This window comes from Haliotis rubra, unplaced genomic scaffold (assembly GCF_003918875.1).
Source record: "Haliotis rubra isolate DU_JTF1 unplaced genomic scaffold, ASM391887v1 Scf1011, whole genome shotgun sequence".
NCBI classification, from domain to species: Eukaryota; Metazoa; Mollusca; class Gastropoda; order Lepetellida; family Haliotidae; genus Haliotis; species Haliotis rubra.
The window spans coordinates 132,974-152,429 of record NW_025764906.1 but is presented as its reverse complement, the minus strand read 5'-3'; the positions used below and the strand labels follow the sequence as shown (position 1 = coordinate 152,429).

The window sequence follows — 19,456 nt, the reverse complement described above, 5'->3', positions numbered from 1 at the left end:
AGTGTCAACTACACATCATATCTCACACAGTGTCAGTGTCAACTACACATCATACCTCACACAGAGTGTCAGTGTCAACTACACATCATATCTCACAGTGTCAGTGTCAACTACACATCATACCTCACAGAGTGTCAGTGTCAACTACACATCATACCTCACAGTGTCAGTGTCAACTACACATCATATCTCACAGTGTCAGTGTCAACTACACATCATATCTCACACAGTCTCACAAGGAACATAAAGAAACTGTGTAGACACATAAGGATTTAGACTCAGAGATTAGTGACATGTATCCAACATGCATACACGTGTCACGTTCCATGACGTCAGTGGGTTCGTCCTTGAGATGTGCAATACGTTGTTGCACGTGCATTCCGGGAAAGAGAAACAGAGCAAATGAATGCCACACAATACTGTCACTTTGGAAAGGTCAACCCCTGCCCTTGTGATAGTTCAAAAAATTAAACGGCTATTGAAACGCATAGCATGCCACGGCTCACATCTGCACAACGTCATGAGGCCATTGGGATGGTCCATGGCGGAATGTCTCAATGACAAGTGGCTGCACATTTCCACTGCCACCGGAACACCATTTCTGCACTGGTGAGATGCTACCAGAACACAAATGACGTCATCAATTGGCCACGTTCTGGACGTCCAAGAGTAACAACGCCAAGACAGGACAGATGGATAAGGGTGACCCATCTTCGCCACAGGTTTCAGACTGCAGTGATGACTGCCCGAACCATCCCAGGACTTCGCCGTATCCATCCCAACACAGTTTGACAACATTTACGTCATCACGGGATCAGACCACGACGTCCCACCATACGGCCTATCCTGACACAACGTCATTGACAAGCTCGCCGAATGTGGTACCGATATCATGTCCGCAGACCCTTGTTTTGGTGGAGAAATATTGTTTTTACAGATGAGGCCAGGTTTAACATTTCCCATAGTGATGGACGTCAACGTGCCTATAGACGTATGGGAGAACGTCATGCACAGGCGTGTGTCTTGGAGAGGAATCGCTTTGGTGGTGTTTCCGTGATGATTTGGGGTGGAATAACAGCATGCCAAAGAATTCCTTGGGTGATTGTTCAGGGCAACTTAACTGGTGTGGGCTACAGGGATCAGTTTCTTCGACCTGTGGCAATTCCTTTTCTGCAACGTCATGGCCCTGGGTTAACATTCCAACAGGACAATGCCCGCCCTCATACGGCAAGGGTTGCTATGGATTTCTTGCAATACCACAACGTTGACTTACTGCCTTGGCCTGCAAATTCACCGGATCTCTCCCCGATAGAGCATGTTTGGGACGAGATGGATCGACGTCTACACAGTCTTCCTCATCCGCCAGATAATGTCCTTGACCTTGCAACAGAATTTGAGAGAATCTGGCGTGACATCCCACAAGCCTTCCTTGCACGTTTGATAGGCTCTATCACAAGAAAAAAAATGGTGATTTCCAAAAATTTCCAATTTGGAAAGATCGTATTTCCAAAAATTTCCTAAATTGGAAAGATGATGTTTCCAAGGCTTGGAAATCTTTGGAAATTTAGGAAGGATTTTACCACTACTTCTTTCAATTTCTCCTTTTCCCCAAGGATCCCCGGCCCATGAGTGTATGGCATTGTGTAATCATAGCTTTCGGCCGTGGGAGCCGTGCCAATTAACACTTATCAGAGGGGTACACAAAGCCCGCAGTCTAGATTACCAGTTGTCCGACTTCCATTTTTTGTGGAAGTCGCGGTAGCTGAGTTGGTTAGGAGGCTGATTTTGTGTGCTGGCGATAGGGTGCCTGACTGAGGGTGTGAGTTCGTATCCCGGATGGTGCTCAACTCAAAAAGTACTAGAATTTGTACTTAACACATGTTCCATGAGTGTATAGACTGAACTATTTGTCGAATCTTTTGATCTGTTAGAGTTCTTATTGTTGATAATGTATCTTGCATGTGACATATTTATTCATGAAAACTGCAGGAATACGCCATATATTCATATTATCCCTTTGTGCTTGATATCAATGCAACTGTGTTTCACGCGTGAAGTGATAATTTTTTTAAAGTTGGGATATAGAGCAGGTGTTTACTATTCGCCGTCCTATGCGACCAACTAGGAACCAATTCTATATATTAGTTTAACTTCACCCATCTGCATTCTTCTTGTTCTATGTGTCAAAAATTGATGTTGACTGTTCTATTTACCGCTAGTATGGCGAGCATTTTCAAAAGTCAGTTTCAAGTGTATGTTTTAGTTGTTATCCACAAGCGCGCCAAATATGTTTAATTTCAACTCACCCACCCCAGCCCTTTCAATGTTAGGTATGAATACAAATTCCATACACCTAAGCTATATGGACTATATGACAGTGACTGACTGAGTGTATTACATGCCATGAAAGTGAACCCCTGCCATGGCGTAATGGGGTATTCCGTGAAGTAGGATTTTGTTATTACAGTATAATCTCGTTCATGTTAAGTCGGTGTTGTTATCTGGGAATAAGAGACTGGGTGCTATAAAATCTGAACTTGTTTTGAAATGTGATCGAATTTACTGAGTTTAGCTCACTGAGATTATAATGATACTGATTCATGTGTTCACTCAACGTCTCACGGGATGATACGGTCTCGATCTCCACGAGTTTTTGATTAATCTACTAATATCTAACAAAGTGCTAGAGTTTGGGGTGACCTTCGTAGGGTCAGTAATAAGTTGAAATAGGTCATACATGATTTGAAAATTATGTATCTTATTATTACTTAGGGTGTTGTACGGCAGATTTAAGAAGATCGCTAAAGGCCCTCAAATGATAGTTGAGATATATTTCACATGATATGTTTCATCTTCCGATGATTAATTGTGGCAACACCAAATATATTATGTCATGAAAATGTCAAATTCAGTTTAGGCTTATTTCATTTCTTTACCCCTTCAACTTTTGTATCAACCTTGTGCCTGTTAAAACATTAACTGGCCTTTGTTCGAGATCACCAGGTCTTGGAGGTAATCACTCTATATATTTACAAGTCTACTTCATGGGAACTAATCGTAGTAGAATACATTCTCAATTAACACCTGTCACAGGGAGAGGCCATTTGAGTTTGTGCTCAATAGCGGTGTTATGCAATGGGTAGTATTCACGAAAATCTCTTTAACTTGTCAATAGAAAATTGGTTGTGTTGTCCAAACATAATGCGGATTGAAACCAGATACTCAAATGAATTCCTTTTTACTGAATCATAAGTCTATCTAGATTAATGTGATCATTTACAAGCAAAAGCGTTACTGAATGTTTTAATAAAACATTCATTTTAGATCAAGGTAATCAGCCCACAAGCCCACAAGATATGATTCCAGAGACAAATATACATTTGAAAGATTCCAGTTTATACAAGAGATTAATTTCATAATAAGCCAGCCAATGGAATTTATGTTAATATCCCAGTTACAGTTATTTTGAAGGGTCAAGTCTAGATGCTTGTGATTATCTATGTCTTGAATTATCACACCGCTCATTGTGAGGTCAGGTTCGATGCATTCTACTCAACTGTAAAATAGGTTTGTCGCTATGTGGTGACAATTATATACGTTGAAAATGTTAAAACCTGCAAGGAGAACACGACGCCATGCGCCAATAGCAACTCCATGCTTGTTTGACAGGTATTCTTGTCGATGCATAGAGTAAGGGTTCCCATATTCATTCTTGTATCATTATCGAGGGTGAATGAGATGCGTTAGACATTTGGGTCAAGGTAAAAAGGTTTGATGTTTGACTACGGTGTTGTTTTAAGGGATTCTACAAGATGAAAAAGCGTGTTCACTCAAGGAAAGAAATAAGACATGTATACCAGACTACCAGTATGAGATTGAATCCATGTTAGTGAGTTCACACAGTCACTTTGATTTATAAATTAGTTCCTCAAGTTGTGAGGTATTCATTTTATTGCAGAAACTTGCTATAAGAACTTTGGAAATGACAGTTTTCACCATTATTTCCACAAATTCAGTTGTGCTAAATGCACAGTTAGATGAAGTTTCTTCCTACTTTTAAAGTGGTTGACGATATCTATGTAAAGCGGTTACCGGTATATGTTCATTCTGAACAAGAGATAGGAAGAATGGATCTCATGGAGATGGAGTCAGAAAGACTGCGCATGCAGAGCAACAGTCTCAACATTGAGCGACATAATCTCTACAACGCGAAGTCAAGGAAAATCAAATCTCAAATAGATTGTAACAAAAATAACACATTTTTAAAAAATGTAAGTAGTGTTCCTAGCGTTATGTTAAAGGTCACATGCAACGTAAAACACAACTTTGCAGATTCTGATACCTTCGGTATGGATTTACAAACAAATCATCAAAAATGCAAATTGAACTTATAAAGTTGAAAAATAATCGCGATGACAAAAGCGATAGGTTCGCATGGCGGGTTGTCCGGTGAATACTCGGTGAAGGCTTTGGTGTGAGCTATTTTTTTTTTAATGTTTCGTTTATATTTCACAGAAGCGAGCTTTTAATGTTATGACAGTATATTACCAATTTAACTGTTTATATAATTTCATTTGTCTATTTCACCACGTTCTTCTTACGAGTCACTTTCTCAGTTCGATACTTAAAAGCAATGTCATTATTTAGCGTTGACAGAATAGCTAACTGTGACACAGATATGTCGTTGTGCAGACACGTGTCTGTTTTATTGACATATGTGTCTGCCTGCCTTTCTGCTAATGACAATGTTCAATACACAGCTTCGATCACATGCAATTTGAACTTAACACCTATCAGGCTATACACCATAAACAAAAGCGTTATTGATTAATGGCGTTCGGTCTCTGTCACATTATGTAATTACACAGACAGGCAGGTGTGATACTTGAACACATGACATGTTATGATGTCTGTTGATTGCAAAATGTTATACACAAAAATGAGGATGTATTTACAAAATCTAACATCTCGGTATATACACACATAATGAACCGTGAGGCGTCTGCAAATGAACCAGCCGTTACACTTGAGTGCACACCCACTCGCTCTGACTGGGTTCGGTATCCCGGCTGCTTCGTTTCTGGGGAAGTAAACCCAAGTACAAAATATTGCACTTTTGATTTTGCGATTGTACGCTTATAATTTTGTTTATATGTTTTTTCATAATCAGCAATGTATATTATGTCATGAATAAGGGATAATTGTGTTTTAATTATGTTTGATTTTTTGGTTGCATGTGACCTTTACGATATGATTTATCAAGAACATTCAAAACAAATTTGCTTGTGTTAGTGCTATAAACTTCTTATAAGTTTGTATATATTATGTTTTATATATTTGTATCATTTATTATGTAGATAATAGAAAACACCCTTGCCAAAAAAGAGCAATCAATCTATTGGCAGTTATCCCTTTGAAAGAAGGACATATTTAATTGTTTACAGCTGAAGGTCATTAATAAGATATGTTAAATATTATACAAGAGAATACAAGAGAGCCAAATATGAACAAGCCCTAAAGAAGACGCAATTGATGTCATCAGAGGAAAGTGACATGAACGACGATGGCGTCAAATTCTTCATAGTAAGACCGAAGGTGGAATCAAGGGAATTAATGACAGCAAAGAGGCTTGCAGATGCAAGTTTTCGAACATTAGAAGGACAAGGAGCGATCCCAAAGACCAGATGCATGCGTGGTCCGCCATCTAAATCAGAATTACCGGTCATGAAGAAGGATCTTTCATGGGTCAACACGGAATATGGAATGCTTTAGAGTGAGGATAGTTCTACGCCGCTTCCAATATTCCAGCAATATCACAATGCAGGAAACCAGAAATGGGCTCCACCCATTGTACCCATGTGGGGAATCGAACCGGGTCTTTGTGGAGTAACGAGCCAACGCCTTAACCACTAGGCTACCCAAACCATTTGTTTCAACTTTGAACTACAGTCATGTTTATAAAAGCTTGCTGACATTTGATTAGAGATAATTTCTCCGGTAATTATCAAGTAATTGTTTTATTGGTAAATACATTGAGTCTGTAGCATAAATGGTAATTGACAATTATACATGTACCCTACCCCAACCGCCTCGGTATGCTTTGAAGAAAATGTAAAATTGTGTAACATATTTTTGTAAATTTGTACATGGTATGTTTTTATGAAATTTAATCTTTCTCTGTCTTCTTGGCAACATATGTGCAATCTGAAAATTCTTTTCCGAATATAAATAAACATCAATTTTAAGTATGACACTATCCGTTTGTTTTTGGATCCTTTCATTTGCATGAAAGTCGGGAGTATTAAAGTAAATTGCTTATAATACAATACCATTTTCATCAACATTGCTATGTTGACCATGGAACACTATCAAGCTAACATCAACTTGATTTCAGTGTTATATTATGATAACTTCCTTATTCACACAATCAACTAAATCCAACACAATACAAGTTGCACCGCTTAAGCAATCCACTCCTTTGATAATCTCCTCGGTGCATTATCGCGATAATGACATCGCGAGATATCGAACGAGCCTACAGCTCAGCAGCAACAGAAATTGTTGTGAAAAATGAAAGCTGTATGTTTATCAAAGTGAATACATTTTTTAAGAAACCAAATTATTCATCAAAGTATACATTAAAATCAATATGGGTGGTAATTGTCCTCTCTGTAAAATAACTGGGTGGCTTTTGTCCTGCTCCCTTTCCGAGTTACAACTTGTTTTCATAAACGATTCTGTCGTAATTTGCCTGGTGTCGCTGGGCCTTATTTGTTCGAGACCAGTCGCTAGTGATAGTGAAAACTATGATCAGCCTCGCTCATCTCGGTTACGGTTAATTTTTTCAACCTAAACAGTGCGACAGTAGGAAGGGTGGATGCCCATCAGATGCCGTTATTTGAACATTTCCCGGTAGTTCTTGTCTGATTGTATTAAAGTATCAAAGCAGTGTGGGCTTTTGCAGGTTTTCTAATCGTGGATGGTATATTGACTCATCATAATTGATCCCATTTCTGTGGGTTTTACCTCGATATTTATTCACGTCATGTAACAATATGACGTATAATATTAAAATGACATTTGATCCATTTGAATCCGTAAACTAAACAACCCCACTTTGCCATTGCTAGAAGACTCTGAAAATTTACTTAGGTAAATAGGGTACATACAGTTATAGCACACAGCAAATGCTTATGTGTATTTCTTATGCAACAATGAAGTTCTGTCCATTATTCTCAAAATAATGTACATTATAGGTTTACACATGCAATACAGCAATTAATACTCCATGTTTTTAACCCGTGTTAGGTGGTATAAACCTACACATGTTATTTGTCATCATTCACTTGATGGTCAGTTAATGAATTTAAAACAGGTAACACCACTTAGATAACCCGACAAAGGTTCCCATTTTGCATTTCTTGTGTCTGGAGTAAATACCCAATATAATATACATCGATCAAAGGATTAACGGATAACGCTGATTGATTAATTACTTTTATCTTACACAGTTGTCAAAAGGTATTGTTTATGTATGTAGATTAACTAATCAATACTGAATACACTCTGTAGAGTGTCTGTGTCTGCGTAAAACAACTTCCTTCTTTGAAGAAAGATTAACCGCCAAGACATTGATTGATTGCTCATTATTATTGGCTAACTAAATTACTTTTTGTAAAGAATGGCGGACATTATGCAATTAGTGGCCAGGTGTGCTATCTTGGGTGACCAATGAGACTATATACCTATGTAAAATACCTGAAACGATATATCACTTTTTAGTGAACATGTATTAGACTGTTAAAAGACACATCATTTGGAACAGCTGCAGGTGAATGGCATACGGCTCGTTTTTGTGGATATTGATGGATACATTCCTCGAACAAAAATAATAGCCTGACATCATTATAACTACCTGTTTTAGTTTTAATAATTGCATTTTTTTTTTATTCATTTGTCGCAGCATTCCACAGAATCCATGATTTAAATTAAGTGAAGTAATGAGACAGACAACATACACTAGGAAGTGTGTGCGAATTATGATTTACAATGTCTAGATATTCAAGTTATAAGTAAAGGCAGATCGCCTGATTTTATTTAGCTTCAAAATGCACATAAGTATGATAATAAACTAATTGGGATTATAAGACCAAATAGAAAGAGGCATACGTTGACTAGTATCTACATACTGGTGAGTGGACATTAACCATGGGAATGTAGCAAGATATTTATTAACGCGGTATGTCGCCGACCCCACCTCGCTTCGAGGAAGAAATCGATTATGTTATAAGTTGTGTCATGCCAAATCCTGTTGGCCATGATTCCAATACATATTTAACTTCTGGTAGAAAGTAGTTTTGCTTTTTCTAACTTGATGAAAACAAACCATAATCTCATTAATTCTTTAACCGACTTTTAGCCGTCGTGTTCACGATTATTAAAAATGGCAGCCTGTAAGCGAACATCCGCGAGTCTGAGAATAAATGCTATTTAGGTTTGTTTTCACCGAGTTATAAAATCAAAACTACTTTCTACTGGTAGTACAATATGTATTTGATTGATGTCCAATAGGGATTTTTCAGCGTGACATATCTTATATCATAACAATTTCTCGAGGAAGCGAGGTGAAATCAATATAACACTTACAATATTATTTGTCACTTCCACCGACCTACAAGCTGCCGAGAAAAGAAATCTTTATGCTTCAAGTTGTGTCATGGAAAATATTTTTGGTCATCAATCATATATATATTGTACTACAAGTAGTAAGTAGTTTGATTCTTTAACTTCACCGAAGCGATCTGGACAAATTTAAGATATGGATTCCAAGCTTCCACTGGCAGCTAAGCCAGCTTCACAAACATAACCCATTTACTAAATGATTTAGCACGAACTGCGGGGTCGGTGGAAATTAGTGCATGGTGACACCATCACTTTCGACCCCCAGGAGATCGACAGCGCATAATGATTGACAGCAACGCATAGCGATTCGTTTTGCTTTGAGTAAGTTTTTACGTTGTTCAGACCATCCTTTAATGTTGGAATAAGGCTAAAAGTAAATATAAAACAACACGCAGTGATTCTACCCTCTGTGTAATGTACTTACCATTGAATCAGAGTACCAATTCTTTATTGAATGTTCATTTTACTGTGATCTGAGAAACAGCCTTCTCCCACAATACTACATAAATAATCCATGTGAAACATTGACAAAAAGAGCGAAGTTTTTGAATATAGAGTATAAGATTAAATGAGACATTGTACCGCGTTAGCATACAGCTTAATATTATATATGGCTGGATTGTATTTTCATCTTTATAATTGTAAAGCGGGTCGGTGGCCCTTGTAATGAAATTAACTCTCACTGACTAGATATAAGCTTATGATGATACATATTTAAACTCAACGTGACAAATTCACTTTTCACCCACAACATTGAACACTTAAAATGTGTTTCACTGCAATTCGACTAGTCAAGTCGATAATCCTTTTCGATTAACCCCATAAACAATCATTACTAAAACAACACCAAACATCAAAGACTACCGCCAGTCGCACTTAATTGACCCCACATGAACACCTCATGCAGCCCATGCCACTATTGCAATAGCCCATGCAGAACAATAATTTACCATCACCCACCAGTTATCTCCCCTTGTGGATATTTCCAAGATTGGAAATTTTTGGAAACATCATCTTTCCAAAATTGGAAAGTCTTGGAAACATCATCTTTCCAAAATTGGAAATGTCTTGGAAACATCATCTTTCCAAGACATTTCCAAGCTTGGAAAGATGGATTTTTTTTCCAGTGTATGCGTCGTCGATGCACTGCTGTTCTCAATGCTGAGCTGGTGACATGGTCGTTTGACCCCTGTCCCGCTTGTGGACTTGTGACGTCATTGTGATTGACTTTTCAATTGAAATTCTCCCGACTTGTTATGGTCTCATGATCCCTCCATTAAAGTTTATATGTACCTTTGACATTGTTATCGTACTTATCAACTGGGATAATATTTTGACAATACACAGTTTCTTTATGTGGCTAGTATACATATCACATCTCACACAGTCACAATGTCAACTACACATCACATCTCACACAGTGTCAGTGTCAACTACACATCACATCTCACACAGTGTCAGTGTCAACTACACATCACATCTCACACAGTGTCAGTGTCAACTACACATCACATCTCACACAGTCTCAGTGTCAACTACACATCACATCTCACACAGTCACAATGTCAACTACACATCACATCTCACACAGTCTCAGTGTCAACTACACATCACATCTCACACAGTGTCAGTGTCAACTACATATCACATCTCACACAGTGTCAGTGTCAACTACACATCACATCTCACACAGTCTCAGTGTCAACTACTCATCACATCTCACAGTCTCAGTGTCAACTACACATCACATCTCACACAGTGTCAGTGTCAACTACAGATCACAGTGTCAGTGTCAACTACACATCACATCTCACACAGTCTCAGTGTCAACTACACATCACATCTCACACAGTGTCAGTGTCAACTACACATCACATCTCACACAGTCTCAGTGTCAACTACACATCACATCTCACACAGTCTCAGTGTCAACTACACATCACATCTCACACAGTGTCAGTGTCAACTACACATCACATCTCACACAGTCACAATGTCAACTACACATCACATCTCACACAGTGTCAGTGCCAACTACACATCACACTTCACACAGTCACAATGTCAACTACACATCACATCTCACACAGTCACAATGTCAACTACACATCACACATCACACCTCACACAGTCACAATGTCAACTACACATCACATCTCACACAGTCACAATGTCAACTACACATCACACCTCACACAGTCACAATGTCAACTACACATCACATCTCACACAGTCTCAATGTCAACTACACATCACACCTCACACAGTCTCAATGTCAACTACACATCACATCTCACACAGTCTCAGTGTCAACTACACATCACATCTCACACAGTCACAATGTCAACTACACATCACATCTCACACAGTCTCAGTGTCAACTACACATCACATCTCACACAGTCACAATGTCAACTACACATCACATCTCACACAGTCTCAGTGTCAACTACACATCACATCTCACACAGTCTCAGTGTCAACTACACATCACATCTCACACAGTCACAATGTCAACTACACATCACACAGTCACAATCACTACAGTCACACAGTGTCAACTACACATCACATCTCACACAGTCACAATGTCAACTACACATCACATCTCACACAGTCTCAGTGTCAACTACACATCACATCTCACACAGTCACAGTGTCAACTACACATCACATCTCACACAGTGTCAGTGTCAACTACACATCACATCTCACACAGTCTCAGTGTCAACTACACATCACATCTCACACAGTGTCAGTGTCAACTACACATCACATCTCACACAGTCTCAGTGTCAACTACACATCACATCTCACACAGTCTCAGTGTCAACTACACATCACATCTCACACAGTCTCAGTGTCAACTACACATCACACCTCACACAGTCACAATGTCAACTACACATCACATCTCACACAGTCTCAGTGTCAACTACACATCACATCTCACACAGTCACAATGTCAACTACACATCACATCTCACACAGTCTCAGTGTCAACTACACATCACACCTCACACAGTCACAATGTCAACTACACATCACATCTCACACAGTCTCAGTGTCAACTACACATCACATCTCACACAGTCACAATGTCAACTACACATCACATCTCACACAGTCACAATGTCAACTACACATCACACCTCACACAGTCACAATGTCAACTACACATCACACCTCACACAGTCACAATGTCAACTACACATCACATCTCACACAGTGTGTCAGTGTCAACAGTCACACACACATCAGTCACAGTGTCAACTACACATCTCACACAGTCTCACAACTACACATCACACCTCACACAGTCACAATGTCAACTACACATCACATCTCACACAGTCACAATGTCAATGTCTCACATACACATCACACAGTCAACTACACATCACATCTCACACAGTCACAATGTCAATCTACAACTACACATCATCTCACACAGTCTCACTCAGTGTCAACTACACATCACATCTCACACAGTCACAATGTCAACTACATCACATCACCTACACACATCACATCTCACACAGTCACAATGTCAACTACACATCACACCTCACACAGTCACAATGTCAACTACACATCACACCTCACAGTCACAATGTCAACTACACATCACATCTCCTCACACAGTCACACAACTACACATCACATCTCACACAGTCTACAACTACACATCACATCTCACACAGTCACAATGTCAACTACACATCACATCTCACACAGTCACAATGTCAACTACACATCACACCTCACACAGTCACAATGTCAACTACACATCACATCTCACACAGTCACAATGTCAACTACACATCACATCTCACACAGTCACAATGTCAACTACACATCACATCTCACACAGTCACAATGTCAACTACACATCACACCTCACACAGTCACAATGTCAACTACACATCACATCTCACACAGTCACAATGTCAACTACACATCACATCTCACACAGTCACAATGTCAACTACACATCACACCTCACACAGTCACAATGTCAACTACACATCACATCTCACACAGTCACAATGTCAACTACACATCACACCTCACACAGTCACAATGTCAACTACACATCACATCTCACACAGTCACAATGTCAACTACACATCCTCACACATCTCAATTAACACAGTCACAATGTCAACTACACATCACACAGTCCACAATGTCAACTACACATCACATCTAACACAGTCACAATGTCAACTACACATCATATCTCATACCTTGCAAAGTCTCTATGTTACTGGGGCGAGTCCTCATTCTCATCTGAAAGCGATGTTGAGCCGTGGAAAACTGAAGCAAGTAGCGGCCCCTGTAGGAACAGTGAGATAATTTACCATTCGTAAATGATTATCTTTCCATTTGTCAAGTGTGGGTCTGTTGAAATGACAGGTGAATGAGTGAGTGAGTTAACATTTATTGTAGCATCGGCAATATTTCAGCCATATCGTGACGAGAACAATCTAAATATTGAGATGACAAAACTTTATGGATGATCAACTTCTTTAATTTCTCAATGGCGACATTTCAGTATAGTTTTGTATACTGTTTTCAAGCAAACGGGGGAATGATGGGTTACATGATAAGCTAAAATAACATCAACGAGATGAATGGGATTACCATGACAACAAGCATTGTCACTAAGGTGACATAATTCCCAGCCGCAAATTATCAAATCAAACTTAAAAAGCTATGAAAGTCTAAGATGAAGTTAAATGTCAACAAAAACATGACCAGTCAAACTCTCTTGATATCTTGCTCTTTAGTTGTTCAAACACACAAATATTTTTAAGACTGACTTTGACCTTGACATGAATGTCAAAGTGTGTATTAAATATGCAAAAATGGTACTAAAGAAATTGCTTACTGAAAAACATTCAAGGGAAGTCTTGAAAGTCTATGAAGAAAATCCAGTGAATTCAGGTTAACATGTTGAAATCTTCAAAGTAATGCAGTGACCTTGAAAATTATGTGAAGGTCACCAAAATTGACTGGGTCCTGAACCTTCATTAGATGAAGCTTGATGTCAAATATGAAAAAAATCCAGAGAATGTTTCTTGCGATATCTTGCTGACTATCTTAACATGAAATTTAACATGCTGAAATCTTCAAAGTGTCTTTGTGACCTTGAAAATTAAGTGAAGGTCACCAAAATCGACTGGGCCTTGCACTTTCCCTAGATGAAACTTGGTGTCAAATATAAAGAAAATCCAGTGAATGGTTCTTGAGGTATCTCGCTGACAAGCATAACATGCAGGTTAATATGCTGAAATCTTCAAAATGTCACGTACAGATGGAGCCTAATACTATATCCCCTGCTTCACGCTAAACACGCGGCGGGGGATAATTAGAGAATGTTAGTTAATTAGGCAGAAGCCAAGGTGATAATGGGATTAATTAGAGGGAAAACAGTGGTGATGAATGCGAGTTAAGGAGGTCAATGAGAAGCCAGAGTTGGTTGAGTGGATAAATTGTTAGTGGATTAGGTGGTTGTAAGCTGTTGGGATGAATAGCCATGAATCCTATTAACAGAGGGGTGAGGTGAGGTGAACTTGGATTTAACGTTGTGCTTAAGAATATTTCGCTCATATGACGTGCATGCGTGTGTGTGTGTATGTGCGGCTGCTTGTACTAGCCCAGACTTAAGCTGGTTTTATAGTGCTAGCCCACTGAGATACCATGCCGCAGTGAAGCATGGATACCCCACTCAGACACATTATACTGACTCTGAGCCAACCAGTTCTTGTTGTACCCTTTATTGTCTAGCGCCAGGCAGGGACCAACAAGTACCATATTTTAACGTCTTTTGGTATGACGCGGTCTGGGATCGAACCAGCGACCTTCCACTCTCCGGGCGGACACTCTAACCACTACACCACGGAGGCGGTCTCTTAACAGAGGGATCAAAAAGACATATTTCGACTGCCTCAGCCAATTTACGCTGAGTTTAATCATGTTTGTAAGTGTTTTGACAGTGTCCCAGTTGATGTTGTGTTGAGGAAATTTGGTGATGTGTTCCAAAATGGCTGATTTGGCATCTGCATTGATTGTTTGTGGATGTCTTATGTTCTTTGGTGCGTATGTTGAGCAGTCTGGATGTATCCCCAATGTAGTTGCTGGCACAGTCGCAGCTGATGTTGTAGACCACACCTTTAGGCTGTTGTTGTTTTGTAGTGGGTTTCCTGCCGTTTACCGTAATGATAGTCCTGAGAGGTATGGCTGTGGAGAAGAAGTGTGTGTCTATTCATGCTTGCTGCTTAAGTAAGCGACTGAAGTTTTGCCGATGTAGGGTAGTATTCTCATGAGATGCAAATGGGAGTGAAGTTTGAGGGTGGTGGGTTTGGGTGGTGGGTGTGGTTGCTGGGTTTGGGTGCTGGGTTTGGGTGCTGGGTTTGGGTGCTGGTTTTGGTTGCTGGGTTTGGGTGCTGGGTTTGGGTGCTGGGTTTGGTTGCTGGGTTTGGGTGCTGGGTTTGGGTGCTGGGTTTGGGTGCTGGGTTTGGGTGCTGGTTTTGGGTGCTGGGTTTGGGTGCTGGGTTTGGGTGCTGGGTTGAGGGTGGAGTTAATGACACGGTCAACAAGTTTAGTGGGATAGTTGTTAAGTTGGATGAAGACATGCCAGAGGTGTTTAAGTTCAAGTTCAGGTTCCGGGTTGACAGAGGATAGGTTGAGTGCTCAGTGAGTGAGAGTGCAGATAATGCTGGTTTTAGTTCTGAGACTGGTTAGAGTCAAAGTGGATGTGCTGGTCAGTGTGTCTGCGTTTGCGGTAGACATAATTGTCATGGTAATCCTACTCATCTCATTTATGTTATTTTAGCTCATCATGTCACTTTCTTTGATGCTTTGGTATCATATGAATCTAGTATATACACTGGTGTACCCCATCATTCCCCCGTATGCTTGAAAACAGTATACGAACCTATACCGAAACGTCGCCATTGTGAAAATAAAGAAGTTGATCATCCATAAAGTTGTGTCATCTCTGTACCACAACTTAAATATTACATTAGAGTTCAATAAAGTTAGAAACTAAAAGGCTGTTGACGAAGTAACAGAGTCACAGATATTAAAGCAAAACTAATATTTTATCATAAAACAATATTATTAAAGAAAACAAAGAAATATAAAAACAGGCTATAGGTTGCCAACAACTGAAGGTACATCACAATATCAGAGACCATGGGGACTTACAGTACATTTGCTTCCTGCATGGACCCTACCTGGAATTACACCACCCCTTCAGCTGTTAGCAATTCAGACAAATCTAGCCATACAATAAAATGACACATATTCTAGGATTATTAAGAGCGGAGGGAATAAATTGACTTTGTGACTAACACACCATATGGATTAGTGGGACGGACTTACTTCCTATAGCTGCTGGAGAACAAGTTGATCTTGGGTGGCTTGCTCTTCGCCATATCTGGCTTGGTCTGGACACTGAACCTGCGCTTGTTGAAGGAGATCTTCAGGATACTGTTCCAGGCATGATGCTGGATGATGACACGCTTGTGGCTATGGAGTTCAGCCAGCACCAAGTGATGACTGGCAATGCCCACATACATCAGATTGGATGTGTCATTCTTGCTCTGATGACAAATCAGATGGATCACATTTCACAATACTGATAATAGTAACAATGGGAATTTGCAAAGATCTACATCCATCCAAGCTCAATGAAGACTGATGCTAAAAGTATTTGTCACAGAAAAGCCAGATATATTTCCTGTTAATTCTATATGAAGGGCTTTCAGTTTTTGTCCATGTTTCTCACTGACCTTGAACAGCTTGTGGAAATGCACCCCATACTCTGGAAGACTCATGGCCTTCTGGAATAGAAGGTATATCATTCATATTAAACTATTCCTGCTGCACCTTCAGCTTATTTTGATGCATGCTGTAAGTAAGCAAGATAAAACAAACAAGAAAGTTGTTAAGTTAGCGGTACAAATCTTGAACAGGGATTTGGCTGCAAATAAAGCCTATGGCTTGAAATGCATGTATAGTTTTAAAGGGGTATTAACAGCCAGCACTGTTTATGTATAAAAGTGTTTGCAGCCCCTAAATGCCCCCTATTGTTTTAACATTTAATGTGGATCCGATTCCGCAGTCCCACTTTATACCCTTTAATTAGCCTAATTCCGCTTTCCGATCCTGTTTTTGTAGTTCTTTTGTTTCTGATTAAATGGCTGCCCACATGGCAGGTCAAATGACCATGTGCTCTGAGTTTTCTCTCTGACTGATTCCATAGCCTAACCGCTATCCGGTCCATACACTGATATAGCCACCAGTACCCACGCCTACTACCCACCTATACCTCATTTACAGTTTAACTGGACAACTCAGTGACTCTTCCAAGTGCCCCTCCAAGTGATCGTTAGTTACCTCAAGGTACAGCTTCTGTACCTCACTGGGAACATTGACAGATCCTCATCACCTTGTTCTTATGGCACTGACTGGTGGTCTGAATGTTTTTGATCAACTAGTTTGTAATATCATATGAGGGCTGAAGCCCAGCCAACATGAAAACCTTGATGCCAGTCTCAGGAGAGATAACAGTGCTGATGGCAGCCAAGACTGTGGTAGGGTGGAACCCTTCCACTTCCTCGTATTCCTCAGGTGCTTGAGACACTCAGCCACTTGTTATGGTGAGGCCCTTACTGGCAGATTGAATCCTCCTAGTAAATGATAACTTTGGAATGTTTTCTGCTTCTTGTTGCAAAACACTCAGGTGGTCTTACAAAGCGTAGCCTTGATAGCCAGACCTACTCTTCTTGAGAAGAAAGCCCTGGCTACAGATGTCTGAAGATGCACAAGAGGCAGATACTGAATGTCAGAGGGCTTGGATGTGTAAGATGAGTAGTGTGGCTGTAAAACGATTCTTTTTAAATTGAGTATCTGATGTTACATGTGGCCTGACTGACTTAAACCGACAGTGTAAACACCAGGATACAAGGGGAATTTGCTGCTTGCAATCTGTGGTCTGACATAAAGGCACCAGTATATATGGAAGATCTCTTAGTTGCAATGTGTGGTCTGACAGACAAAAACATGAGTATATATGGAGGATCTGTCAGTTGCAATGTGTGGTCTGACATAAAAACATGAGTATATATGGAGGATCTGTTAGTTGCAATCTGTGGTCTGACATAAAAACACCAGTATATATGGAGGATCTGTTAGTTGCAATGCATGGTCTGACTGACAAAAAAACACCAGTATATATGGAGGATCTGTTAGTTGCATTCTGTGGTCTGACATAAAAACACCAGTATATATGGAGGATCTGTCAGTTGCAATGCATGGTCTGACTGACATAAAAACACCAGTATATATGGAGGATCTGTTAGTTGCAATGCATTGTCTGACTGACATAAAAACACCAGTATATATGGAAGATCTGTTAGTTGCAATCTGTGGTCTGACATAAAAACACCAGTATATATGGAGGTTCTCTGTTAGTTGCAATCTGTGGTCTGACATAAAAACACCAGTATATATGGAGGTTCTCTGTTAGTTGCAATGCATGGTCTGACTGACAAAAAAACACCAGTATATATGGAGGATCTGTTAGTTGCAATGCATTGTCTGACTGACATAAAAACACCAGTATATATGGAGGATCTGTTAGTTGCAATCTGTGGTCTGACATAAAAACACCAGTATATATGGAGGATCTGTCAGTTGCAATGCATGGTCTGACTGACATAAAAACACCAGTATATATGGAGGATCTGTTAGTTGCAATCTGTGGTCTGACATAAAAACACCAGTATATATGGAGGATCTGTTAGTTGCAATCTGTGGTCTGACATAAAAACACCAGTATATATGGAGGATCTGTTAGTTGCAATGCATGGTCTGACTGACATAAAAACACCAGTATATATGGAAGATCTGTTAGTTGCAATCTGTGGTCTGACATAAAAACACCAGTATATATGGAGGTTCTCTGTTAGTTGCAATCTGTGGTCTGACATAAAAACACCAGTATATATGGAGGTTCTCTGTTAGTTGCAATGCATGGTCTGACTGACAAAAAAACACCAGTATATATGGAGGATCTGTTAGTTGCAATGCATTGTCTGACATAAAAACACCAGTATATATGGAGGTTCTCTGTTAGTTGCAATGCATGGTCTGACTGACATAAAAACATGAGTATATATGAAGGATCTGTTAGTTGCAATCTGTGGTCTGACATAAAAACAACAGTATATATGGAGGTTCTCTGTTAGTTGTGTAACAAGTACAAAACAAGTGTGTAACAAATACAAGTATGTAACAAGTACAAAATATACAAATAGTAAATATTCTGGAAAAGCAATCTATTTTAATATGTCTTGTCTTATGTTCCTGTTTGGAATCAATTAATAACACCTTAAACAATAATACAATTGTCAGTGAAAAGGTTTACATTTTCACAAGTCCATGATTTATTTATAGTCACCACTGGGTCATGGGTCAAAAGTAGTTCCTATGCAAATTAGCCAAGTCTTAATGAGGTCAGGTCTGCTGTCTTGTCCTTGGCTTTTATTGGCTGAAGATGTGCAACATCTTGATTGGATGTTGAATTTAGTTGCATTTGGAAAGTGTGAAGTTTGTTCACTTGCTGTCTTTCTCCCAACCTGGCAAGGTGGTTTGAAAGTCATGGGTGGTGGATTGTGACTTTGGTGAATTACAGGTTAGTAACATTTGGTTTTATATAAAAGGAATAAACTACAAAAATATGTTTAATTGTTGAAAGGTT

General features: G+C 39.5%; 1 protein-coding gene across 1 annotated transcript in view; it reads right to left on the bottom strand.

Annotated features, from left to right (window-relative positions):
* LOC124269234 (tyrosine-protein phosphatase non-receptor type 13-like) overlaps positions 1–19,456 on the bottom strand; it is a 223,031-nt gene that overhangs the window by 180,078 nt on the left and 23,497 nt on the right. Inside the window, exons 8-10 of the mRNA XM_046704256.1 lie at positions 16,485–16,535; positions 16,075–16,295; positions 12,933–13,021 (exon numbers count right to left, since the gene is read on the bottom strand). Coding sequence (XP_046560212.1) covers positions 12,933–13,021; positions 16,075–16,295; positions 16,485–16,535 — 361 coding nt within the window. The remainder of the gene's footprint in view (positions 1–12,932; positions 13,022–16,074; positions 16,296–16,484; positions 16,536–19,456) is intronic.